The 27935-nt window shown below is 42.9% G+C and overlaps 1 protein-coding gene across 4 annotated transcripts; it reads right to left on the minus strand.

Annotated features, from left to right (window-relative positions):
• Nucleotides 1-554: 554 nt before the first annotated feature.
• Nucleotides 555-26949, minus strand: cdkl5 (cyclin dependent kinase like 5). Of its 4 annotated transcripts, XM_061752504.1 has the most exons (22): nucleotides 26819-26949; nucleotides 26634-26700; nucleotides 23936-24255; nucleotides 23063-23097; nucleotides 18627-18672; nucleotides 18400-18536; nucleotides 16965-17085; nucleotides 16457-16516; nucleotides 15684-15774; nucleotides 14945-15047; nucleotides 13985-14071; nucleotides 13510-13590; nucleotides 11731-11906; nucleotides 8601-9448; nucleotides 7120-7460; nucleotides 6433-6537; nucleotides 6187-6292; nucleotides 5248-5383; nucleotides 4876-4981; nucleotides 4028-4192; nucleotides 2194-2406; nucleotides 555-2014 (listed from the first exon to the last, which is right to left on the minus strand). In XM_061752504.1, exons 3-22 carry the CDS (start codon nucleotides 23970-23972, stop codon nucleotides 1604-1606), a joined length of 3405 nt encoding a protein of 1134 aa, XP_061608488.1. In that variant the 5' UTR covers nucleotides 23973-24255; nucleotides 26634-26700; nucleotides 26819-26949; the 3' UTR covers nucleotides 555-1603. The 4 variants fall into 4 exon arrangements, with proteins under 4 accessions (XP_061608488.1, XP_061608498.1, XP_061608481.1 ...); XM_061752514.1 differs by lacking the exon at nucleotides 26634-26700 and having other exon boundaries at nucleotides 26819-26901; XM_061752497.1 differs by lacking the exon at nucleotides 26819-26949 and having other exon boundaries at nucleotides 26634-26726.
• Nucleotides 26950-27935: the final 986 nt, after the last annotated feature.

The raw sequence follows: 27935 nt of genomic DNA on the forward strand, positions 1-27935 counted from the left end.
TGGACGCGTATATTCTTGAATGAGATGTCTAAGACAACATTTTTTTTCTTCTTTTTTCCCCCACATAGGGTAATCATTGTCGTCTGTCGTCTAGGTAAAAAAAAAAGTGGAAAAAAAATATGAAAATCTGCTGATACAATATCAAATTAAGCAAAAAGGACATTCACTATTAAATAATCTTGGTGACATATTGTATTGTCAACACGTCTATTCGTCTCTGTGTCAAACTAAAACTCTTGTAATTGCACATTTAATTCTATATATACTTATAATAGAGCTTATTGGGGATATAGCTTTATTTTATATCCTCAGATTTAAAACAAATAAGAATAAATTATGTTGATATAAACCATTTTGTCTCTCTCTCTCTTATCAAATATTTGAAAAACATTTTGCTGTCTTGGCCACCAGGATGAGCGCAGTGGTCAGATGTGCTGCAGTTGTGTTTCGTGACCACTAGATGGCAGCAGAAGCACTTTCTACTCCTCCAGAAAGACGAACAGTCCTGAAAAAAGGGGGGGGGGGGGGGGGGGGGGGAGGCCTAGGAAAGCCGCTTAAGCATGTATTCCATGTGCTAGATATCCAGCTTCAGATCCATGTACCAGTACGCTCTTTGTCCTCACTAGTACGACAATTCAGCACACTTGCAGAAATGTGTCCTACTTAAATTCTTATTTTTTTCCCCCACGATGAAAGACACTTTTGGCCTACGAGTGCACATTCAAACCTTACTAGTAAACTACTGTGCTGCACGAGTAACACTACTAGGCCCAACAAGTAGGCATGTGTCACACACTATTAGCGTCCTGGACTCTACTGGTAACAAAATGCCCATCATTAGTTTTGCCTCACTAGTCATACAATAGTGGAAAAGAAAAGATTACTAGTAAGACACGGTTGTTCTTGGAGGCCGCACTAGTAACACGACTAGCGCTGACTTATCTTACTAGTGAGGACAAAGCTGGATAACAAGGATATAAAATAAATGCTTCCTTGATATTCAGCTTGAGGTCCGTGTACTAGTTTGCTCTTGGTCCTCACTAGTAGGACAACAACATGTTACTAGTGAGTTAAAACCTTGCAGTAGTGGACACTGGTGAGGTACTAGCACTACTTTTGACATTCTACATTTCTAGCGTTTCAGTTGTAGTACTAATAGCAGCAAAATACCAACTAGTAGTTTGGCCACCAGCAACATGTGGGGGTAGTTGCCCTACTGGTGCGGTAATGTTGTACAGTAGTGGAAAAAATCACGACTAGTAAGACACAGATGTTCTGGTCGTGGGCCCTAGTCGTTCTACTAGTGTGCTTCTCAGTAGTAAGACAATTACTACTGAGAAGAAAGCGAGTACTAGTACATGAACCTTATACTGGATATCAAGACGATCGACTAAATGTTCAAACTGCTTTCCAAAGGCTGGACCCCCTTGCAAGTGCTCGTTTGTGGCGTGTCCACATCAGGTGTTCGTCACAGGTCACCAGGCGGGATGAGTGCAAGAAGCTTTCATGTAAACTGCAACTAAAGTCAGACGGCGCCCTCGTCCATCCGGCAGGTGGGTCCCAGATGAGCCGTAGCGGAGGTGGTACGGTTTGAGGTGGGCCTTTAGAGCGCCGTCTCCTTCAGGTCATTGAGGTTTGGCATTCTGGCGCGGGAGGCACGGGTAAAGATGGGTCCGTTTTGCCCCGGTTTGATGCCCAGCTGTTCGGCCGTGAACTGCGCGCCCTCGGCCCGCTGCAAGGCCGACACGTGCCAGGCGGACTCCAGCTGGCCCGGGAGCGGGTAGCTGGCCTTGCGGCTCTTGGCCTGGGACGAGCCGCTCGCCCCCGAGTGGCCCCGGCTCTCGGCGTGCCCTCGGCCCTCGGGGTAGACGGCTTTGGAGGAGGGCTGAGGGGGGTTGGGGAGAGGGGGCTGGAAGCGCAGGTCTGCGGGAGGAGGAGGAGGAGGAGGAGGCGGGCCTTGGTTTGGAGAAGGGGAGAGGTGAAGGAGCCTGCGAAGGGACTTCAGCGGTTGGCTCTGCAAGCGAGAGAGACATGAAGAAAGGTCATCAGAAAAATAACACAAGTTGACTTTAACTTCGACCAAGCTTATTTTCTATTAATACATTTGTACATTTACTGAAGCCTTGCTTACTTTATTCAAGACTGGCTGAACCCACTCATTTGCTTGTAGAAAACAGAAAGCATGTGCACTACCTGAGTGTGTGAGTCCACTGTTTTTTCTGTTGGCCACTCAGTCACTCTCTCCCTTCCTCTTTCCCTCTCTCTGTCCCTGTCGCGTTCTCGGCTCTGCTCCCGTTCCCGGTCTCTGTCTCGGGATCGCTCTCGGTTTTTCCGGCGGCTTCCGTGGTGCGAGGATGACTTGGTGCCCCTCTGCTGGGACAAATGCTCTGGAGCATTCCCAGGTCCCTTTTAGCAACAGAACGCCACGTAAGCATCACGTGTGTGTTTTATTTCACCAATGAATGATTCATGCTTTCCTGCGGTAGCACCAGACAAAACATCAATAGTGACGAGGGTGATTGGACATGAAAAATATGGACAGCCTAGATATCCAGCTTAAAGTCCATGCACTAGGAATGTCTATGACATTACTAGCGAGACAATTCAGCACACAAGTAGAACAACACTCTTACTGGTAATAATTTTTTTTCTCGAGATGGGCGAGTACCAATACCAGGTATCGGTATCGGGCCGCTACTGGCCTTTTTTCAAGGTATCGGGTACTGGTAAAGACTGCTCAGCCACCGATACTTCAGGCAAAAAAAAAATCGGACATTGACTAAGTCCTTCTTGCCAGTAGTTGGTGCTATACTGCAGCGGTTTGAGACAAAAAGAAAGAAAGTGTTTTTGGTCACAATTATCTGTCATCGTGTTAATTAGAATGCTATTAATTAAATTCAATTATTATACTATACAGTATATATATATATATATATATATATATATATTTATATATGTGAATGTGTTGACTGGTACCAGTAGTGTGCTGGACAGGTGGAAAGAATACTTCGAGGAGTTGATGAATGAGGAAAATGAGAGAGAAGGAAGAGCAGAAGAGGCAAGTGTGGTGGACCAGGAAGTGGCAATGATTAGTCAGGGAGAAGTTCGAAAGGCATCGAAGAGGATGAAAAATGAAGAATGGAGGAAAAGTTTGCGTGTGCCCATTTTTAAGAACAAAGGTGATGTGCAGAGCTGTGGGAACTATAGAGGAATAAAGTTGATGAGCCACACAATGAAGTTATGGGAAAGAGTAGTGGAGGCTAGACTCAGGACAGAAGTGAGTATTTGCGAGCAACAGTATGGTTTCATGCCTAGAAAGAGTACCACAGATGCATTATTTGCCTTGAGGATCTTGATGGAAAAGTACAGAGAAGGTCAGAAGGAGCTACATTGTCTCTTTGTAGATCTAGAGAAAGCCTATGACAGAGTACCCAGAGAGGAACTGCGGTACGCGCTGTGGCGACCCCTAAAGGAACAAGCCCAAAGGAAAAGAAGAAGAAGATAATGTGTATATATATATATATATATATATATATCCATCCATCCATTTTCTGAGCCGCTTCTCCTCACTAGGGTCGCGGGCGTGCTGGAGCCTATCCCAGCTGTCATCGGGCAGGAGGCGGGGTACACCCTGAACTGGTTGCCAGCCAATCGCAGGGCATATAGGAACAAACAACCATTCGCACTCACAGTCATGTCTACGGGCAATTTAGAGTCTCTAATTCATGCATGTTTTTGGGATGTGGGAGAAAACCGGAGTGCCCGGGGAAAACCCACGCAGGCACGGGGAGAACATGCAAACTCCACACAGGTGGGGCCGGGGATTGAACCCGCGTCCTCAGAACTGTGAGGCTGACGCACTTACCAGTCATATATATATATATATATATATATATATATATATATATATTTGTGTGTCTGTGTGGCTAATGTACATGTGTTGACATAAAAAGATGATGATGATGATGATGACCAAAACTAACACAACAGTGCACAGTTCGGGGAAGTAATTCCTTCTACTACTTACTGTTGTAGCAGGATATGGTGGTGGAGGAGCCTGCTGTTGTAGCATGGGTGAGGGCACCACCGGAAGGACTTTGACAGCTGAGTTGTGCTTTAAGCTGTTCTTGGAGCTGAAGAGAGGGAAAAGGCTTTTCCTGATACTGGGGTTCCTCCCGTCTGCCATGTCTGTCTGTGGAGAGGGAAATGCATCAATCTCAGCATCATCTACACATGATTGCCAACCATTTTGTAAGTCTGCCGCTAAGTTTGGTTGTAATTCTCATATCGGTGGTGAAATAGAAACTGAAACAAAAGTAAGACAAATGCAAGAATGCTATAGTAAATGGAAAGTCATTTAAGTATTCGATAGCCTTGATATGCAGTTTAAGGTCCATGTACTAGTACGCTCAATGTCCTCACTAGCAAGACAATTCAGTGCACTACACAGGCATGTGTCACATCCTAGTAACCTCCTTGACCTTGCTAGTAGCACCACAACACCCACTAGTGGTTTTGTCTCACTTGTAACGCAGTTGTCCCAGTAGTATGCCAAATTTGTATTACTAGTGTGCAGAAATGTCATACAGTAGTGGGGGAAAAAATTATACTACAACGACACAGTCTTTCTACTAGTGCACGATGGTCATGAATTGGTCTTTGTACTAGTACATTCGTTGTCCTCACTCGTAGGACAACTGCATGTTACCAAGTGAGGCAAAACCGAAATGAATAATGTACTATATTTACAAATACTACTCCATTGACCTCTGCTTGCTGTTATGTTTTGCATTTGTTGCCCCATTAGGCGTCAAGGTAATAATTTCCACCGACTGGCAGCAAATGCGCGGGTCAACGGCGGTTAAGTGTTCTTACTATTTGTGCCTTCTTCTTTTTCTTTTTAATGGCTCTGAAGAAGCCTTGTTTTTCCTTCTCTTTGGCGGGCTCTGGAGGATTCATCACCATTGCTTCTGCAGCGCTCCTGCAAGAGAAAACCTTCATCATCATCTATGTTCATAATAGCACGACCACATTGTGATAAATGACTTCGCTGTCATCCAGCTAGGAGCATTAAAAAAAATCAAAATTAAAAATAATCAAAATAAATCACACGAAGATCAATGCAATACAACTCTCACGGAAATTCTCTAAGTTTTTGTTACTATTGTTATTATTTTTTTAACAATCCCTTTTCAGTATGATGCGGCATCTATGTTTTGTAGAGTTCTCTTATAAGACGATTCTCACCAGTCAAAGGCAGTCTGGCGTTTGGAGTGGTTGGCCATGGAAACAGGGTTGCCAGGGACAACGGGTACGACTGGTCCTCGACCCTGCCCGACACCATCATGGAAAGACGAGGAGTTATCCGGTCTGGGGGACGGTACTGGACAGAAACAAACAAGAGAAGAAAGAAAGATTTGAACAGGGCCGCCATATTGAGTGACTGACCTGTGGTACCTTGACCTAGGAGTTTGATTTCTTCTGTGACCAGGCTCTTAACTAAATTTATTCAATGAACAAATTCATTTCCCCCATTGAAATTAATCGAAATGCCATTAATCCGCTCCAGCACCTCAAAAACCAACACTATCTGCCTTCTACCAGCTGAAGAACATTTTCAGAGTGAAGACTTGCATGTTCCAAGCAGACAAGGAGAAGCCCAACCATGCTTTCATTCCCAGTAGACTTGACTATTGTAATGATCTTCTGACTGGACTCTCCCAAAAGAGCATTAAACAACTACAGGTCATTCACAACTCTGAACAGAATAAATAGATCAGAGCATATTACTCTAATTCTAAGTCTAAATTCTAGTCTCAACCCTGGCTCCCAGTCACTTATAGAATCAACTTTAAAGTTCTGATAATGGTCTAGAAATCACTAAATGTTTGAAGTCCCGAATACATGAAAGAAATGCTAATGGATTTTAAACCTGGTTGGGCTCTTTGATATCTCAGGTCAGATCCTGGCGCAGAGTCCGAAGCAAACATGGTGAAGCAGCATTTAGCGGTTATGCTGCACACAAATCAGAGTCATCTTTATTTGCCAAGTATGTCCAAAAAACACACAAGGACGGAATAAGTTGCCAACAGAATTGAAGTCCGCCCCAAGTGTGAATATTTTGAAGTCATGTCACTACCCTGGACTCATTGATACTATTTAAGTAATTTTTAGTCAGGTGATTACCTCTGTAAAAACTGCCAACTCTTCGAGGCATGGACTCAGTGAAGATCATTCGGTTCTCTTTGGAGGACACTCCATCCTCTCCATGAGGGTCATGGTACATACCGACCTATATGTCGCACAAACAGAACAACACGATTCAAAGTGTCTCAATATCATTATCACACAAGACACCGAGGGAAGAAAAAAACTATTCTCAGTGATAACATTGATAACAGTAACAACGTGTAAGGAGGCAAGGGGCCAAACCTCATTTTTCGGCGGTCGCTGAGTATGAAAAGCAGCAGTGTTGTCCCTCGTGGAATCTTTGATGGGGGCACAAGGGTGGCTCATGTCTTTAGGGGGCTGCTCACTCTGTTGAAGAAAAGAACGTGCAGGTCAAAGCAGACTTATGGAAAGTCGTTGGAGAACTTATTTGATATCATACGTAGATATCCAGCGTAAGGAAACGCTAGCGCCGTTTGACTGAAACATAGTGTGGTGTGGAATATTTTTCCAGTATTCAAGTCTTGCTTAGTTTTCTCATATTCTATCACCATAGCAGTGATGGGCTGTGGGTGGTTGGGGGGTGGGGGGGGGGGGGTGGGGGTTGCAGCCTGCAGAGTCTCGGAGGCTTAAAGGCGCACTATGGTTCGGCACGTGGTTTACTGGTCTGCCAAATTGGTCTTGCGCTTGCACGAACATCAGGATACGCCAGCATTTGCACCCCGTGATGCATGAGCTCTCTCTGAAAATTGAGCCCTTGGTGTTATATGCAGTACAGGTATGCCACGGTGGGCATTGAAGGTAAATTGAAGACATGACTTAGAAGAGTTATACGTGTCGAGTGTGGGCACCTTTCTATACATTTGACAGACCCATCTAGCTGCTGGGACTATAGCGTAAACCTAGCCGAAGCAATGATAATGACTCCACTGACATCGTGCCAGCACTAACCCTGCTCATGCCATCCGTGCAGTCCTCCCTGGAGGAGCTCACTGAGTGTCCGGTGAGGGTAGTCCTGTGCTGCAGTTGCGGAGAAAGGAGCTGCAGACTAGAGGCTCGCGTTGGTATCGCCTGACCCGGAGTGGGCAAGCCCGCCATCCCGGCTTCTACGGCATGAGGTCGGTGGCGCTCTCTCCTCACGTACATGGAGTGGCGTTGAGGCCGTTGCTGAGAGGAGAAGGGGGACGAGTAACCCAGGCCATAATGGTACGAATCATGCGGGGAGGGCAGCGTGTGGGTGGAGGGCATCCCTGCGCCCCCTGGGTCTAAGAGCTCTGGAGCTTTCGCCTCCTCTGTGGATGAGAGGGGATATTTATTGCACATTCTCAATAATCAACCATCCATTTGTCCATTTTCTACTATCTACCATGTTCAGGGTCACTGGTATAGCCTGATCTAGCGTGAGGCGAGAAGGGCACTATTCTATCTGAACAATCCAAATCTGTCATGTGAATTTACCCTACAGTTGTGAAGACATATTTACTGCTATTATGGTAGATATAACGTCAGTGTACATTTGTTATCTGACAAAGTCGCGGTCAGAAGACAATTTACATGCTGAACACAGAAAAGCACGACAAAGTTATCCATCCATCCATCCATCCTTTTTTCTATACCACATATTCTTAGTAGTGAACTGGAGCCTGTCCCAGACCTCTGGAGTGGACCTCTGGAGTGGTTGCTCGCCAATTGCAGGGCACATATAGACAAACATTCACACTCACACACTTTAGAGTTCTTATTGGACTTTCTAGAGTTTTTAAATCAACCAAACCTAATCAGACTAATGGAAAGCCAGGGCCGAGATTCGAACGTGAACCTCAGAACTGTGACACTTGCTGTTCTCTGACAACGAAATGAATGAGAAAATTCACAACACATATTGGATCCATTTATTGACCCACAAAGTTCTACTTCTATGCCTTTCTGTGACACTTCCAGTCTCTTCACATCTCTGTTGCAAACAGCTGATGACACTCTGTGACACTATAAACTCTGTGGACATGTCCCTCAAAGGAGATTCTTGTTTTAAGGCAAGGTACTGTTGATCAATTGTTAGGTGTCGTCTTGGTCAAAATCTGAACAGCATGATGAAGATAACTTTTAGAAAATCAATCAATTGATCAAGGAAATGTACAGTATTGCTCGATTCATGGATCAAACATCTCTCTTCTCAGAGGGAAGTGACCACAAAGCTTCGAGTGTCATCAACAGGTTGCCATAGAGAAAAGAGGGCCTGGCGGAGTCTAACCCTTTCTGTGACTCCTCCAGTCTCTCTGAAATGAAAATGTATTTATTGTCAAACACCTGTTGCGAAATTTGGAGTTCAGCTCCTTGTTAGGGAACAGCAAGTTGTGCAAAAAGCAAGAAACAACAGTCGGAGATTCAAGTTTAGAGAAGGTGGAATTAAGTAGTGTAAGTATTCAACCTACCTGGAGCCAGATATTTTTGTCTAGACTTGTGCCTGGAGGAGGAGTCGAGTGTACTGCTCTCCATGCGGACATTGCTGCTGCTACGGGATGCGGGGCTGTGCCCGGAGTGATCACTGTGTCGTGCCGAGGGGCTGCCGGGTGGCCCCTGGGCCGCTGATGGGGCGTTGAGGTCTAGACAGCTCGTAGGGAAGAAACGGGCGCTGGGCCCCGCCGCTGCTGTTGTATTGGAGTTTGGGTCATCAGGGTGAAGTCGACCGTCGCTGAGGTTCCCTACGGATTTGGCATCGCTCAGAGCGCTGTGGCTTTTGGACAGGCTGAGATAAGAGGCTGAGCTTTTGGACGACGACGACATGGATCCGTGGGCTGAGTCGGCCACGCTGTGGGAGTGTCTGCCGTGTTGTTTGTCTCCTCCTGACTGCATGGTGTTGGTCTTGCTTTCCAAGAAGGTGTGGCGCCCACCTTGCTGCTGTTGTTGTTGTTGCTGCTGCTGCTGAGAGCGAGAGGAGCCGCTGGGCTTGCTGGGGCCATACTTTGCACCGTGTCCTTGGTCTGGCAACTTGGGCGAGGGTCCCAAATTGAAATCGAACTCAGATTTGTTTTTGACTTCTTTGGGACTGAGGAGGTGCGGCAGGTTGTTATTCACTAGATCTTTGCTGGACGAGGCAGAGCGATTGAGGGTCTGGGACAGGTACTGACTCTTGGGATGAAGTGTCGGACTTAAACTCGACGGGGGTTTGTTACCATTCAGGAAATTCTCGTTGCCGAGGTGATGGAGGTCTCCATGACGTGGGAGACTTGAACATTCTTTGCTGTTGGAGCGCCGTTGGCTTGAGCTTTTGGTATGACTCCTAGGGGGGACATGTAGAAAGTCAGTGCATTTGTTTTATAGCTGGCCACTTGTTGGCAGCACAACAAGTTGTGTATTATTACAGTGAACACCAGTTCATCACATAGATCTTGTTAAAACACACATATCCCTTAGCGCCGGTATCACTGTCAAGAAATGGGAGACTATCATATACTGTAACATCATGTTTCAGTTTCAGGTTCTTGTCACTTCCAGTTGAGCTTTACCGTAAAGTATTGTATAATTAAACACCAAAGTATTCAATCAAACTATGTAATTTCTTCTAACGAAAGTGTGCTACCTTTACGCTCATATATAAGGTGAAACACCGGATGGGCTAACAGAAATTAGCATAGATGTTATGGTAATTATAAAACCTTCAAACAACTGCTACTTTAACACACAAGAAACAACAACACATACAAACAGAGCATACAATGGTACTCACAGGCATATACAGTGGGTACGGAAAGTATTCTGACCCTTAAATTAACACTCTTTTTTTTATAATGCAGCCATTTTCTAAAATCATTTAAGTTCATTTTTTTCCACATTAATGTACACACCGGACCCCATTTTGACAGAAAAAAACAGAATTGCTGAAATTTTTGCAGATTTATTAAAAAAGAAAAACTGACACTTTGCTCAGTTTTTCATAGAAGCACCCTTCTGAGCTAATACAGCATTAAGTCTTTTTGGGAATGTTGCAACAAGTTTTTACACCTGGATTTGGGGATCGTCTGCCATTCCTCCTTGCAGATCCTCTCCAGTTCTGTCAGGTTGGATGGTGAACGTTGGTGGGCAGCCATTTTCAGGTCTTTCCAGATATGCTCAATTGGGTTTAAGTCAGGGCTCTGGCTGGGCCATTCAAAAACAGTTACGGAGGTGTTCTGAAGCCACTCTTTCGGTATTTTAGCTGTGTGCTTAGGGTCACTGTCTTTTTTTATGGTCACCCTTCAGCCCAGTCTGAGGTTCTGAGCACTCTGGAGAAGGTTTTCGTCCAGGATATCCCCGTACTTGGCCGCAGTCATCTTTTCTTCGATTGCAATCAGTCTCCCTGTCCCTGCAGCTGAAAAACACCCCCACAGCATGATGCTGCCACCACCATGCTTCACTGTTGGGACTGTCTTGGACAGGTGATGAGCAGTGCCTGGGTTTCTCAAACTCCATGCGGGCTTTGATGTCTTGCACTGAGGAGAGGCTGAGGAGAGGCTTCCGTCGGGCCTCTCTGCCATAAAGCCCCGACTGGTCGAGGGCTGCAGTGATGGTTGATTTTCTAGAACTCTCTCCCATCTCCCGACTGTATCTCTGGGGCTCTGCCACAGTGATCTTTGGGTTCTTCTTCACCTCTCTCACCAAGGCTCTTCTCCCCCGATTGCTCAGTTTGGCCGCACGGCCAGCTCTAGGAAGGGTTCTGATCGTCCCAAACGTCTTCCATTTCAGGATTATGGAGGCCACTGTGCTCTTAGGAAACTTAACTGCAGCAGAAATGTTTTTTGTAACCTTGGTCAGATCTGTGCCTTGCCACAATTCTGTCTCTGAGCTCTTCAGGCAGTTCCTTTGACCTCATGAGTCTCATTTGCTCTGACATTCACTGTGAGCTGTAAGGTCTTATGCAGACAGGTGTGTTGCTTTCCCAATCGAGTCCAATCAGTACAATCAAACACAGTTGGACTCCAATGAAGGTGTAGAACCATTTTAAGGACGATCAGAAAAAATGGACAGCACCCAAGTTAAATATATGAGTGTCACAGCAAAGGGTCTGAATCCGTATAGCTATGTGATATTTCAGTTTTTCTTTTTTAATAATCAGCAAAGATTTCAACAATTGTGTGTTTTTCTGTCAATATGGGATGCTGTGCATACATTAATGAGGAAAACAATGAACTTAAATGATTTTAACAAATGGCTGCAATGTAACCAAGAGTAAAAAATTTAAGGGGGTTTGAAAACTTTCTGTACCCACTGTATTCTCTCTGCTCTGTATACTGTAAAAACCATAAGAAAGGATTGCTTAAAAAAAATCAGCGAACTAGCGTAGGTACGAATGATGAACCCCGATATAGCGGGCAGACCCTGTACATCGCAGAATATCACAACAGCTTCTTATCCTTGGGCAAATCGGTACACGTAGGTGTAAGCAGCATGATAATGACATGTGGCAATCTGATTGGCTCCTTAGTGAGTGAAACGATAACATAACATGACGACATTAAACTATTTTGTATGAACATGATAACCGATCTGTAGTTGAACTGTGATTCTACGAGATGTTTACTGGACCTTGTAGGGACTGTGTTCTCTCCATGATGGTGTGTTTTCCTCTTGGAGGAGCGTGGAGGGTTGGGCGAGGCAGGCGAAGGCCTCTCTCTCTCCACCTGCCTCAGAGGCTGGAAGGCTGGATGATTCAGACTCTGCTCAGTCAGATAGCGCTCGGTAGGGTTGAGAAGCAGCAGGTTCTAATGAGTAAGACACATGCATTCAGTAAAGAGGAAGTATACTCTACTGGTGGGTCAAACATTTTAGGGCTAAGCAGACAATATGGAACACCATTTGAGCATTTATTTCAAATCCTTATTCAGCTTAAGGTCCATATATAGTATGCTATTTGTCCTTACTAGTAGTACGACAATTCAGCATACTAGAGAGTGTCTTACAATTAACATTTTTTTACATTAGTGCATTCCACAACGCCGGCACGGTGACCGACTGGTTAGCACATCTGCCTCACAGTTCTGGGGACCGGGGTTCAAATCCAGGCCCCCACCTGTGTGGAGTTTGTATGTTCTCCCCGTGCCTGGGTGGGTTTTCTACGGACACTCCGGTTTCCTCCCACATCCTAAAAACATGCGTGGTAGGTTAATTGGGAACTCTAAACTGCCCGTGATTGTGAGCGCGAATGATTGTCTTTTTCTATGTGCCCTGCGATTGGCTGGCGACCGGTTCAGGGTGCATTAGTTTACATCTGCATACTACTAGACTAGTACATACTACTAGTCAAGCGCTATAGGTATATTATTAGAATTTTATAATGACACGAGAAGTACAAGTAGCGCACAGTTATCAATGACTGCGCAATTTTGCCACACCAGTAACATGTAGTTGTCCTACTTGTATGCTAACGGTATCCTACTATTTAGATTGTGCAAGTCAGTGATTCTCAAAGTGTGGTACGTGTACCACTATTGGTACACAGGCTCCCTCTAGTGGTATAAGAAAGAATCACTCAAATCTTTAAACTATGCATAATATCAGTGGTTCGAAAAAATTTTTAATCCAGAATTTTAAATACAATTCAGTTGTATTTTAACTTTTAACTAAAATACATTTTTATTTAATCTTTTAGCACTGTGTTCAAACATAAATAATTGTTTTCATTAACGTGTACTCTAGGTGTAATTTAATCATTATGAAGGTACTGTTTTTTTTTTATATTGTCCTATATTCAAGTGAAGTGTTAGTGTTTAAAATGTGCATATTATTATATTAAATATTAAATATATTAAATATATATATTAAATATTAGTGGCACAGTGGACGACCGGTTAGAGCGTCCGCCTCACAGTTCTGAGGACCGGGGTTCAATCCCCTTCCCCGCCTGTGTGGCGTTTGCATGTTCTCCCCGTGCCTGCGTGGGTTTTCTCCGGGCACTGCGGTTTCCTCCCACATCCCACAAACATGCATGGTCGCTTAATTGACAACTCCAAATTGCCCGTAGGTGTGAATGTGAGTGTGACTGGTTGTTTGTTTGTATGTGCCCTGTGATTGGCTGGCAACCAGTTCTGGGTGATAGCGGGGATGGGCTCCAGCACGCCCGCGACCCTCGTGAGGAGAAGCGGCTCAGAAAACGGATGGATGGATATTACATATTTTTGTTAGGACTAGAATCTCTGCCTCAGTTGTGATGATCAGTTTGTGGTACTTGGAAAGCCAAGTATTTTTTCAAGCTGGTGTATAAAGTTTGAGAAGCAGTTGTGTAGGTGTACCTAATCGAGTGTCTGACGTTGACACGCTAATGCAAATTCTATGGAACGATGTCACTGTATTGTGTTTTAATTTTACCTTCATAAGATCCAACATCAAGCCGCTTAAAATGCCTTGGTACCTTCTCTCCAATGTCTGAGGATGAGTAACTGAGGGAAACTGAGACACACACATGCACAAACAGACAATGTTAAACCTTGATTATTATTATTTTATTTCCCTGCTTGTAAGACATTCTAATTGGCTAAGGTCGCACATCACTTGATGACTGCATCACAAACAAACAGTTTACTGCGCACGCTCTCTCTCTCTCTCCCTCTCTCTCTCTTTCTCTCTCTCTCTCTCTCTGTGTGTCTCTCTCTTTCGCTCTCACACACACATTCATATTAGGCCTTGTGGAAAATGTTCTCCTGTGGTTTGTTTCTATCTCATGAGTCACAGCAGTGCACTCAGTCATGAAGAAGCGAGAGAGCGATTAAGCCAGTTAAGACAGGAGAGGAAGAGAGGGAGAAAGAATTGGACAAGAAAGCCGACACAAGGGAGTGTGTTGTACCCTGATTCCGTGAAACCGAGGGTTGTTGTAGAAGAGTTTCATCTGCTCAGCAGGAAGCGGTCCAAGGACCTTCTGAATAGTGAATAACTATAAATAAAGAAATAAATAACATAATAATCGATATTAATATTGTGATAAACGTTGTCGAACAAGCATAGTAAAACATAAATAAGCACTACTATCCAGCTTAAGGTCCATGTACTTGTGTGCGCTTTTCCCCTACTTATAAGACAATTCAGTGAACTAGTATAATGACTGAGGCACACTAGTAGAATGAGCCAAAGTTGTCCTACTAGTGTGCAGAAATGTCATTGAGTAGTAGAAAGCACTATTACGGATTACAGATATCAAGGATATTCAATATACTTGATATCCAGCTTAAGCTTTATGTACTAGTACAGTAGTTTGACAAATTCAGCATTCTCGAGGGACAACTAATGTACATGTTACTAGTTAGGCAAAACTGTGCACAAGTTCACATCTGCATGCTGCTAGTACTACTAGTGAAATTCTAGATGTTAACTAGTAGATAATGTCACTAGTAGTACTAGTGCACAGTTTTTGTAGATGTCCTACTAGTATGGTGAAGTTGTCCAACTAGTGTTCAGAAATGTCATACCGTAGTGGAAAGCAGTCTTGTATAAAAAGGTTACTAGTAAGACACAGTCGTTCTAGTAGTGCGCCCTAGTCATTCTAGCAGTGCACTGAATTTTCTTACAAGTGACAAAGACGAACAGCGTACGTACTAAACTGGATATCAAGGGTATCGAATGAATATTCAACACTTCTGGACTTTTGCGGGAAAATATGAATCTGCAATACATGTTTGGAGGAACACTCTTCTTATGTTGTCATTATTAAATGTTTATCTAACAATCAAAACATTCCATGCTATTTCTCATGCTGGAATATTTTATGCAAGGGGATTTTCCTAGAGTAAATGGATGAGTCTTAATAAACCTGATCAATCTCGCTTTCGCCTGGAAACAAGGGCTGCCCGTCACTCAGCTCCCCGAGGATGCACCCCACTGACCACATGTCCACCGCCTTGCCATAAGGAGCCCTGACATGAGAAAGAAAATATGCCAAGTTGTTAACAGCCCATTATGACCTCAGTAGTCAAATGAAAGAACAAGGGTGGCGGCTCTTAAATTGAAGAGGGAACAATGTCGTCGGTGCAGGGAAATAAACAGAGAGATGGCGATGGCTCATGAAGCAAATAGTCATTTGCGAGAAGATGGAGCTGAGGAACGCGGTAAGAAATGGCGAGCGATCTGGCAGCAGTCAAGCAGAGGTGGTGTTGGAGGGAGAGAAGATTTGAGGGGGCGGCAGTCAAACAGCATCTCAATAAATGTTCCAAGGCATTTACTAAATCAGGCAAGCGCATCGAGGCTACGTGACTTCTGCTGTCTCTGAGCTAGACTGGACTTACAATGCGGAAAATCGCATTTAACAGAACATAGCTATACCAACAACATATATCTGACCGCAAGACTCGAAATGTTAACATAACTGCAAAAGGCCTACACCAACAAAAAACACACAAAAAAACAACACAAAGAACACTCAGTACTCTACCCAGGCTTTAAACGATTTGTTTTGCAGCACTTGTTTTGGGAAAAACATCTATCAAACAATGTAAAATGATGAAAACAAACTTCAGAATCAGTGTTCGACATTTCCATGAAGCCTTACTCACCCGAGCAGCAGCTCAGGTGAACGGTACCACCTCGTGGCCACGTACTCGGTGTAGTTGGCGTCGGTGCCTTCAGACAGGTTACGTGCAAAACCTGAGCCAAAACAACACACAAGGGACTAAAAATGAACACACTCGAGAGAATATCTGTCATTCAGTAATTGATGATCATATCTATCTATCTATCTATCTATCTATCTATCTATCTATCTATCTATCTATCTATCTATCTATCTATCTATCTATCTATCTATCTATCTATCTAGCTGGCTAGTAGCTGGCTAGTAATTAGCTAAGTAGCTAGCAGGCTAGCTGGCTAGCTAGCTATCTTTCCACTATAGATGTAAGATGACAAATTATGTATGTAATGTATGGGACTTGTTTTTTTTTTTTTTCAGGTCAAGCAAACAGCATGAATATTACTTTCTCAGGGAAAAAAAAAAAGACATTTCACAAATATTCATTACACAGTGTTTGTGTTAGGGGTGTCGAGCTAGTGGCAGAATTTCTCCTGCTGATACACAACCTGCAAGGTGATAAATTAACAGTGAGATTTTTCACAAGGCACAATTAAATGACAAAAATAACTACGTTGATTACTGCTAATTTGATACCATTGGTGACTCAGCCCACGGCGTTGTGTGCTTTAATGAACAGTAAGTTTATTCAATTGGCAAAAGCCTACGATGACATAACAATAAAAAAACATTTTATTTTCTTTATCGGCCCTGAGCATATATTTGAAATAGCTTTACCTTGTGACAAAAAAAACTCACCAAAGTCACAGAGCTTGAGGACATCCTCGGAGCTGATGAGCAGGTTCTCTGGTTTGATATCTGGAGCAGCAGGAGATCCAAACACAAATCTATTACTGACATATTTCCACTATTAACAAATGTAGCATCCTTCACATGTACACCCAACAACAGTCAACCCATTTGTTTTATTGTTAGCGTTCGTTAAGATACACTACTCACAAACATATTATACTGTATGTTATATACAGCTTTTGGGTGCAATTGCAGGAAGAGCCTAGAATGCATTAAAACCTTTTCAGGTGAACTTAATTTAAGCTTGTCAAAACCTTTGAATGCAGGCGTCCAAATGTTCAACGGTTCAACAGCGAAATTCACAACAGGTGTTTGATCAATGAATGAACAGAAGGTCAAATGAAGTTCACCTGTAGACGTTTTAGGTTCATCCAGAAATTTCACCCCAAAGGACTGACATAAGAGGGAGACAACCATTTACATTCCCATTTGAAATAAAGAAAAACCTTTTCACCTCTGTGCACGATCTCATTCTTGTGACACCAGTTGATGGCCTTGATAAGCTGGTAGATGTAACTTCGCACTTTATCTGGCGCTGCACCGTTAGGAAGTTCCTCCAACAGCTCCAGCATGTTCTGCAAGGCACACTCAGCAATTTAACATTAAATGAGCTCGAAAGACAAACATTCTCCATCTAATTTCTATCGTGCTTGTCCTTATTTCGGGTTGCATGTGAGCTGGAGCCTATCCCAGCTGACTTTGGGCAAGAGGCAGTGTACACCCTGGACTGGACCAAGCGGCATATAGCGGTAGGGGGCTATATTTAAAAATGGACAATGAGAGCGCTTGATTATATTTAGATCCCTACTGATTACCATTCTGGTTGAAAATGGTTTAATATACAGTACATCCCTGCATTTTTGTGGTTTGGCATAAATAAAAGTGTTGCTTTTGCCACCATCTTGTGGCCTCTTGGTGACAAGAAACTACGTTGACATTAGTTTGGGAGCTTCAGTGAGACACAAATAGTGCTTTGCCAACATCTTGTGGCATTTTGGTTCCAAGCAACTATGTTGGGGTCAGTTGAGGAACTTCCTTCAGGCAAAAAAAATCTTCTCAGTGCCAAAGAACTATGTTAAAGTGACTTGTTAAACTGTGTAAATGTTTTTTGAATCCACTACAGTACAGTACATTTAAAGTACATTTCAGTTGCATTTAACTTTTAAGAGCAATACATTTGTATTTAATCTTGTAAACATAAAAAAAAAAAACAATTAGATACAATTTGTATTTAACTTTATTGAATTATTAGTTATTATTAGTGTAGTATTAGTTTTTTTAAACTTTCTTATATTTAAACGCAATGTTAATATTCAAACAGTGCATTATGCTATAGTGGCTTATATTCACAAATGATTAAAACCGCTACCTTATTTTTGATGAGTTTACTACACGACTGCATTTTCATTTTGGTCATTGTGGTGGTCCTAGGACAGCCAAGTTTTGGTCCTTGGTGTAAAAAGTTTAAGATTTAGACACAATTTGTGCTTTGCGGCAATCTTGTGGTCTCTAGATTCAATTATACACCTTTTGGGGGGTCAATTACTCTCAAATTTTCATGATTGGCAGCAGGGCTCAGTCTATCTCCTGGGAAAATTGTTGATTGGTAGGCGTTTCCTAGAAAATAGTCCTTTACATTTTTTTTTTTCACTCAATAATGAAAAAATTCTGAGAGCAAAAATTACTTTGTATATGAAAATCTAACCTGTCATGAAAAAACTGGGCTCGATACCCTGGCAACGTAGTGAGGGAATACCGTTATGCACTGAAAACAAAGTTCATATGTTGCCATGGTGATGCTTTTTTTGTGTGCGTGTTACTGAATTGTGAGAGCGTGCATGCAGCATGGTGAAAATATTCACTCTACACCGACAGATGAAAGTGCGCACCCTCTCTACGTATTCAAAGACGAGGTAGAGCTTCCCCCTGCGGCGAAAGGCTTCCTTCAGCTCAACGATGTTGTCCTGCTTCAGCGTGCGAAGCATCTTCAGCTCCCGAAGGGTCGTCTCCTTAACCTCCTCATTTTCTGTGTGGACAGGTAAAACGCAGCGATGACTATGGAGAAGATAATGTTGAGGATGCTCCTTTTCTTTGCTTTTGCCGTTGTCCTGCTCACCTTCGCTGTCTTTGAACTTCTTGATAGCCACCAGCTCATTGGTTTCCTGACAATACACAAACAAGCATATGTGTTAAGGCCATGGATTGATTCAATGAATCAATTGAGCTGAAAGTCTCTCTCTCAGACACACACACACACACACACACACACACCGCGGCTCTGACTCGAGCTCCTGTTGGCCATTTACCATGCACACGGTTCGTTATTGTAGTTTTTCTCACAATGGGCATGGATGGATGGCTGGATGAACAGATGGACGGATACGTAGAAACAATGAAGCAGAGAACTGTTTAACCGAGCTGAACAGATACGGTATTTCCAGTTTATAGAGGCAAAAGGCAATTATTTCTCTGCAGCGCACCCACACACAGAACAAAACCAGGAAAAAAAAACAACAACAACAACAACAAAAAAACATCGCATGCAGGCATATAAGATGCATCTTTGGTCCCTTCAGCTTTTGTACAAGTTGCTTCAGTGAGCCTGCTGAATTCAACAATCTGGTCTATTTCCAGCTTTACTCTTTCGTGGATTTTGCTGCTCCACGAGCTGATGTGCTGAGGATTTAACACATCCCACATTTGTTGGAAAGGCTTGACGCATATTCACAGACAGCTTCAATAAAGGCCTGTATTTTTTATTTTTTTTTCCCCCCCAAACCTCGACAATAATCTTGAAAATAATCGCTTTAGAATCATGGTTCCAAACTTCATTAATGTCATTGATAGCTCGACTTTGAAGTCTGCTCAATGACGCTATTATAGTATGTAATACAGATCAATGGATGAGAGGTAGATTTCCCAACTGTGGTCTACACCGCGCCATCAATAATGTTGGCAAAAAGTGGTCGCTGGCCGAGCACACACCAGTTTGCAGTGTCATCAATCATCCGAGCACTGTGGACGGGAAATAGCTGCGCCATGAGTTAGAACTCTAATTCTCCATAGCATTAAACAAAGACCTAGTGCTGGCGACACAGGAACGCTCGTTATATTTGAACACTGCACTATTAACAATATGGTCATTGGCGACGAAAGACCAGCAACACATTTGTCTATGTTTGTCTATAAGTGTTTGTGTATGTAGGTGTTCTGCGATTGGCCGGCAACCACTTCAGGGTGTACGACGCAAGAACAAATACCCAGCGTAAATAGTGGAGAAGGGGAAGAAAAAAAAAAAAAATCTCAAATTCAGGAATCAGTAAAAAGGCAAAAAAAGAGAAAAGTAATGCGAGACAGGTGACAACCATCTATATTCAGATTGAACAAATGACTCAAAAGACTAAAAATAACTATCGCACACATGTGAGTCTCCCTCGGCCGCCATCTCTTCTATTCCGATGCTTCTCTATTGCGTTGTTATTCAAGAAGGGTCAGACATCATAGGTGCCTCAGTGCTGGTGCACAGCGTGAGACTGGCAGTGAGCTCTCCTACACAAACCCACTGTTTGGCTCAAGATGCTTCAGAGAGCGAAAACAAAAAACAAAAAAAAAAGAAGATCATTTTCACGTCGTCTGAGGAGCAAAATGCAATCCAACGACATGTTCTTGTAGCTGAAGTTGAAGGCGAGTGGATGTGAACGGCGGACGGGGACTTCCCAATTATTATTAGCGCTCATGCATGACGCAGCAGGTCGCCTTCGAGCTCTGTGACAGCATCTCGCAGGCTACTGAGGATCGTTTTAATCGTGTGTGGCGTCTCTGACCTTTGGAGCCACTGTGGTGTCAGCACAGTTATAAATAAACTAAAAAAAATAACAATAAATTCGTGCCCCTACTATGTTGTGCTTTTTTTTTTTTTTTTTTTGCTCATGTGTGATGTCACATACGTTTGTGCTAGGATAATCTTTAGGCTAGTAACCTTGAAAATACAGTGGAGCCTTGAAATACAAGTTCAATGCTTAAAAAAACACTAATGAATGCACCATTCTGTAACATCTAAAGAAACACATACTGTATGCAGAGCAGGCTTGTGGAGGAACAGAATACATGTCAGCATACAAAACAAACAAACAAACAAATGACATTGCTTTCATATTATGGTACTTGGATTACGTTACTACATTTAACTGCATTTTTTTTTTTAACAGGTAGCTAGTAACTGTATCAGAATACCTTATTCAAGTAAGCGTACCAACGCTGACTGCATGTGTTCACTATCAACAGCAACTGTTTTTGCTCCAGCTCGCATAACTTTTGTTGACAAAGTCACTTGCTTGTGTTTCATGTAATTATTTCACAGGTCATTTCTGGCAAATTGGCTTCAGGAAACGCCGGCTAGTATGTAGGTTGTGCTATTGTCACTCCCAAATTGAATCTAACAAGTAAGCCTCCGTGCACACCCACATACGCTACAACACTTGCACAGAGTGGCAGAACATTGCGCAAATGCTGGCACACATTTGCTTGCCTAATTCAATATTTTCTCCATGTCGCACCATCGTGTAGAAGTATGCATCCTTTAGATGTCCACATTTGGAATGCATTATGTTAAGTGCCGTCCCAGTCACCCGCTTGGGTCACAGCCCCCCTATCGCGCGTCTTTCTATTTTCTTATGATTGACTCAAGTAATCCCAGCTCGGCTTTCGACTCTTATTAGGGTGACCCATTTATCATCAGCAAGGTCTCCGTATTCAGTTCAGTACCTCCTCCACTCCATGGCAAATGCGCGTGCTCGCACATACTCACGGTGCTTCTCTTTCTCTGCTTCCAGCTGAGAAAAGTAAAAATAAGCGCTCTTGTACAGCGAATCTACTATTCATATGGTTGAGGCCAAAGTTAGCGGCGCCAAACGCTTGGAAGCGAAAACAAGAAAACAAGGATCGTGGAAGGAATCTAAAATACATATAGTAATAACAGTACTACTAGTGACGTTTTGAAATTCCATTAGTTAACATCTAGCACTTCACTATTAGTACTAGTACTACATAGATGGAGAAATCTCACACAGTATGGAAGGCGTTATTGGAAATAAACGTTACTAGTAAGACACTGTTGTTCTTAGTTGTTCGTTAGTAATATAGTCCTACTATATTATGTACAATAAATGTACTAGATTATGGTTGTTGAGTGTAAACAGTTTACACGGAGGGTACTCCCCTCAACAGATGGACTGATGATGACATCAGGAGAATATGTAAACAAGCGTCAACAAACAAAAGCTTTCCGCAATGCTGAATTCATGTATCTATTTATATCCTTGCTAATCATGTACTGCCGCCAGCTATGATGTTGTTGTTTTTTAAGGGACAAATTCTCTCGCATTCTTGAATTCTGTCTTTCAAAATGTATGAAGTAGCGTTGAAGAAAATTGTATTCGGGGGGCACACATTGGGAATTCAATGACAGCGAGCAAATCATTATCAAATGATTTTTTGTCTAAATGAACCCCTTCAACCCACTTCAACATACTGTAGATCTTTGGCAGGAGGATGCCACAACATATGTCAAGGCACTACGTTTGTCTACATGAAACTCCTCAACACACTTCAACGTAGAGCCTTAGCGCCAAGATGCCACAAGATGGTGCAAAGTTTTGGCCTGAAAACAAAACAAGACAAACAAAAACAAAAACGGTTGAGACATAGAAGTCTCTCTCTGAAAAAAATCATTAAACAGGGGAATTAAACAGTCCTCTTCATCATACTCTTCACATTTGGACATCACGAGATAAAAAGGACCCCAAACAATTGATCAACAGAGAACAGCAAATTGTGCAAAAAAAATTGAATAAATAAATACTGAAACACCGAAGCAATTGGACATGCGCAATTCAAAAGTTTAGGGAAGCTCAACTTAAGCTTGCAATACATGCGAAGGTTAGAGTGCGATTTTGGTGAATCCTGAAATGTTAGCCGGATAACCCGAACATTTGGTGAGTAGTGTGTTTGTGGTCAGGGCTCATTGTTGGGTTTGCTGATGTTGCGGTCAATTACTCTGTCCACTCCGCTGTGTCTTGTCTAAAAAAATATTTAAAAAATAATAATAAAAAAAAAAAAAAGGCCTCCGCTCATTATCTTCACTTGCATTTCAATTCGAAGCTAATTTCTGTAAGAGTGCCTCGCAATTTGTTTTGAGTGCAATTCACAAGACTTCACAGCCTGACGACATTGCCGATGCTTTGATAAACATACTGCTGAGAAAACGCAAGTAGACGAAGACGCGCGCGCATTCAAGTGCTGTGCATAGAGGCACCGCTGGAAGCGCAGTTCACGTCAAATAAATTCATTTCGTTCAATTCATTTGGAAACGTCTTTTTAAAGAGCTACTGGGAGTCAATCGCATGATTCATGAATCTGAAAACAGAGACTGAACCCCTCTTACATCATTTTCCCTCCCGAACTCTATTGTGGCTCAAGCACAACAAGGATGCTTCAAATACAAACTGTGAAATGTGATGCAATACAAATCAGTGCAGCGATGACAACACTTACCTTATGTCTGCACTTGAGCACCACTCCATATGCGCCTTCATAGAGAAACATACCAAAAAATTTGCATCAATAAGACATGTGTGTGAGAGGCACTTTCAACATGTAACCTTTTCATTTTTTTCACGGCCTCCTAAACATCATCGAGGCGAGGAGCGCCAAAGTCAAAACAGCTAAGACGCGCGTGAGGCATACATACTCTCCTACACGCTTCTTTCACTGTTTTTACAAATATGCGAACATAGGTTGTGGCATAGACCTTATTTGTTGAACGACCACGCCGTAGCCATGTATAAAGAAAAAGACGAAAGTAGAAGTGTGAACATAGTACAGTGTCCTTAGGGAAAACTGTGCATGCAGTGCTGCAGGAATTCATCCATCACCGTTCCCGGCTCTTGGTCCACAAAGTCTCATCCGGATCACAACAAATCTCTTCTTTAGCGATGAGCTATTCAGCAAACTGGTTGATCGTCATCTGATCTAATGCTTCCCACAGTTCCGCTCGTTAGAGAAGGACGAGATTTCCCTGGCGAAGAAAGTCTCATGGAAATGGATGGAAATATGCTTGACATATTTATTCATACATATTATTCTGAAGGTAAAGACTTATGCAATGAGCAAATGCCAAAAAAGAGCCGCGTATCTTTTGAGATGGTCCTTGGTGTAAACAAGTTGAGCACCACTGGCAGAGATCATGTGGCTGTTGTTTGCTTGTTGCAGCCACACAACAACCGAAATATCACGTGATCAACGTCAGCACACAAGCAGTGTGAACATGAAAACATGCAAATCAGATGAGAATGACCTCTGTCCCCGGCGGGCAAGGTACGCGCGCGCCTCACATACGAACGCGCGCAATCGAATCCAGCGACTCACCTTCACCCACAATGCCAAGGACTTCAAACTTATTCATCACATCACCGTTTGGCGGAGATCCTCCGGCAGGGGAAACGAGCCGCTTCCGTTTCAAGGTTGACCCTCCTGCCGAGAGATGGAGGCAACCGAAGAGTCCAGGAGAAATGCAGCGAGCCTCTGACCACGCCCCATCGTCGGAGGTCCTCTTCGTCTTCACGTCCTCGTCTGCCTCACGCGACTGCTCTGACGCTCGCAAATGTCATTGTCTTTTATTTATGACTCCTGTTCTCTTCAGGTTATTCCACTTGTTTTATTTTTTCAAAGCCTCCACTCAGCGGTGACTGGAAGAAAAGAACGAAAAAAAAGTAGAAGGTTAGAAGTATAACCGCCGCAGAGGACGACACGACGTTTTAGAACGCTTTAAGCAACTCACATTTTAACACAATCGGTGCAGCAGCACATGTAGACAGAGAATATCGTAATACTCACAGGCATACAGTCCCATTCCATTCAATGGGGGAAAGGTGATTTGAGTGTTTTCAATGATTTTTTTTTTCTGTTTTATGCATAACATGGGTCAAAATGAATCTTTGACCTGGTTTAAATATGACATCAGAGTAGTTTGTCGATTGAAACAGCCTTTGCCGCCGATGGTGTTTGCTAATTAATATTCAAGTACCTGCCCACTTTGTAATTGCTACACGCCCACTCATCTCTGGAAAAAAAAAAAAACCAATTGCGGCGCGATAACGCTTTAACTTTGCATCACCTGGCAAACTCAGACAAGTAGAGGGATAAATGGCTTCAATTCATTTCCCGAGAAATTACCCAAGTATTTCAGAACCGGAATTGTGTCGCGTTTGGGCCCATTTCGCGGAGGACGACGACCGCGAAATGAACTCTCGCACACTGTTGTAAATGCATTTCCGGGTTTGGAGCCAGCAAGCCAGCTGGCCGGGCAGCTGCCACAAGCCGTGCGAATAAAATATATCAAAGCATACGTGCGTTGTGTTTTACGACATGTGTTGAATGCGACTGCGGTCGCTGTCGTCAAAATGTGCGTGACAGATTGAATGTAACAGAGCATGGATGGAATTACTTACTAAAAGTCTTTATTTCAAGAACATATCAACAACAACAAAAAGTGCTATTTTGCCAACAAGTAGAACAAATAGTCATTTACAAAGTAATAAACAAATAGCTGCGAAGAAGAGAATACATGTTCTGTTTGTATGTGCGGCTACTCCATGTTGAATTAGAAGTTGGTTCAAGTTTGATGATTACCGTGACATCTGTGCTGATATTGTTGGCCTGTCTATGGCATTCAACGTTGTATGTTAGCATTAAGCTAGCGGACAAAATGATCTGGTTTGGTGAAGTTTTGTGTGGGTAAACATACAATGTTTAATTTTCTTTTGTTTCAACTTGAACTGGGAGTGACAAACAACTTGAAGCAAGCACATTTCGCCTCTTATTTGGAGAGCCGAGCGAGCGTGAGTCTTCTTTCCATTTCATCCAAGTGATGTTATATGATAGCGAGGAGGTATCACTTTCATATTGAGAGTGTGAGAAGGGGTAAAACTATTTTTTTTTAAATGTTTTTATACAGTCTGGAACATATCCCCGTATGTAAACAAAGCACTGTCGTTGACATTTACATTTTTTTTACACCGTCCCTTGACGATTCATTCTAAAGCTAAAGCTAAGGTTCATACGTTCGATCAGTCCAAAATTCAGTGGCAAAGCAGAGGTGGCGCACATCGTCGTGGCCAGTTAGGGAACTAGTTAAGAAATAGGTAACTATTACTAAAACAATTTTTCTGTTTTTTTTTCGGGAAGTGATTCATCTGCACGCCTACAGCCGCCCAACAAGCCATTTTGCCAAAAGATCCACTTACAAAAGGCCCAAAACTGACCAAGGCTAACGCTAGGCAATGGCGGGAATGGAGACCCTGGCTGACAACATGGATCCCATAAACCGTGTGACTCGACTTTAATACAAAACATCATGTCCCCGTAGCTTTGCTACCGTCGTGACCCGCATAGTCGGATTAGATTTGAAGAAGGTGGCTCTCAGGCGATTTGCAATCATCCAAGCGTTCCAGCCAACAACGTCGTGAAACAATTCTCGAAAACAAGGCCACGAGGCTTGGGAATATCTTGCTTCTCTGAACCTGTAGCCGTCGTTGTTCGTGCTCCCGAGTTCACGTTCAAAAGTAACAAAAGTACTGACATGTTGAATGAAGATGCGTCTCTCCGCTCCATCCTTGAGGCCATCAAAGGCTATGGATGCCCCCACCCCAAAAAAAATAATAAATATATATATATATATATATCTATATATATATCTATAGGTGTGTCCTGATTTTCTTTGCATCTTGCATGCACGGAAATGAAGAATGAGTTTGCTTGTGTAGATGTAAAACAAACACGCCTCCCGTGGTTGTGCACGGGAGGAGAGAATGAGAAATGTTGATGGAAAGAAGATGTTGCCCTGACACTGCTGCACCGTCTAACTGCGTTGCGGAGCGCGCCACCATTCCAGCACCGTGCACGCCTCCCCTCAGCCTCCACGCCAACCGGTGCATACATTAGACCAACCAACCAACATGCACCGATGAACACTCTCAATGCGATGTACAAACCGCTATTATGATGCTTTCAAAAAAAAAAAAAAAAAAGCCACCGGAGACGGTGCTTAATTAATAAACGTGGTTACCTTGAGGATGCTCAAGCAGGCGTCATGCACATCGGAGAGGAGGAGGTGGTGGAGAAAAAATGAAGAGCTGTGCATGTGTGAGAGAGAGAGAGAGAGAGAGAGAGAGAGAGAGTGGGGTAAAAAAAAAAATAAAAAAAAAAGCCCAATCAGGCCTATGCGTCGTGACATGATGAAAAATCACTCACTCAATCCCTTGGACGGAAGTCGAGAGCGAATCCTCGCGCAATAAAACGCCGACGACGGGGTTTGAGTTGCATGTAACACTTGGTCCCAGGGCTGCGCGTTCACTGCCTGGGCATCCTCAGCTGCTTAGAACTGCAACTACATATATATATATATATATTTATCTATATATATATATATATTTACAAAAATTAAAATAAAAAAATGTGTCAATCCTATGAGCGACGCCGCCGAGAGCCAATAGAAACCTCGCAACATCGTCTTGAGCGTCCAACATGATGAGCCGGGATGATGACATACAACTTTGGATTGGAATCTGTCTTTTTTTTTTTTTTTAAGGCACCGCGACTGCATGCGCGTTTCGTCTTCTATATTGACGCCTGTGTAAAAAAAAATTAAAAAATAAAAAGAAAAAAGAAAAAAAGAAAAAGAAGAATCATGCGGCAGCTTGTCCTCACTCTCCTCCACACACACCTCCACGGTCCAGCCCACCCCAGCATGAAGGCACAGGGGGAAAAAAAAAAAAAACAACAAAAAAAACGTGTGGGTCCCTTCTGGTGAAACATGTGCAAAAAACGCCCCCATTTTTACAGGCCACGTGTCCACTGTTCAATAGTGGAAAGCGACTAAGTGCAGTTACTGAATACCTTAGGAGACTTTTTGTTTTGGTTATGCATACTTGATGCAAAGGTGGGGAAAGTACTGGTAAATATGCTTGTCTTAACAAAAAAACAAAAACAAAAACAAAAAAGACTGGTAAAAGTCAAAGTGCTGGTTCAACTTCATTACTTAAATAATAGTAAACAAAACAAAACAAACAAACAAACAAACAAACAAAAAAGGACAGACTGAAATATATTTAAGTACAAAAGCAAAGGTCAGGAGGTTATTAGGTTATTAGTCAGGAGCCATAACTCCAACTTGGATTGGCTGTTTAACACGAGGTGAGTTCAGCGTTAGCGCGTACTCCATGCTCCTTGCAAGTGTTTTCATTTTGGATTGGTGTGTTTGACAGTTTGGCCCAATCAGTGAAGGGTACACTGGTTTGTTGAATAACACTGCTGCCATCAATTTAGAGGAAATCGTCAATATCATCCGCCGATATATTTTCATGTTGGC

Source organism: Phyllopteryx taeniolatus, chromosome 2 (assembly GCF_024500385.1).
Source record: "Phyllopteryx taeniolatus isolate TA_2022b chromosome 2, UOR_Ptae_1.2, whole genome shotgun sequence".
Classification (NCBI taxonomy): Eukaryota; Metazoa; Chordata; class Actinopteri; order Syngnathiformes; family Syngnathidae; genus Phyllopteryx; species Phyllopteryx taeniolatus.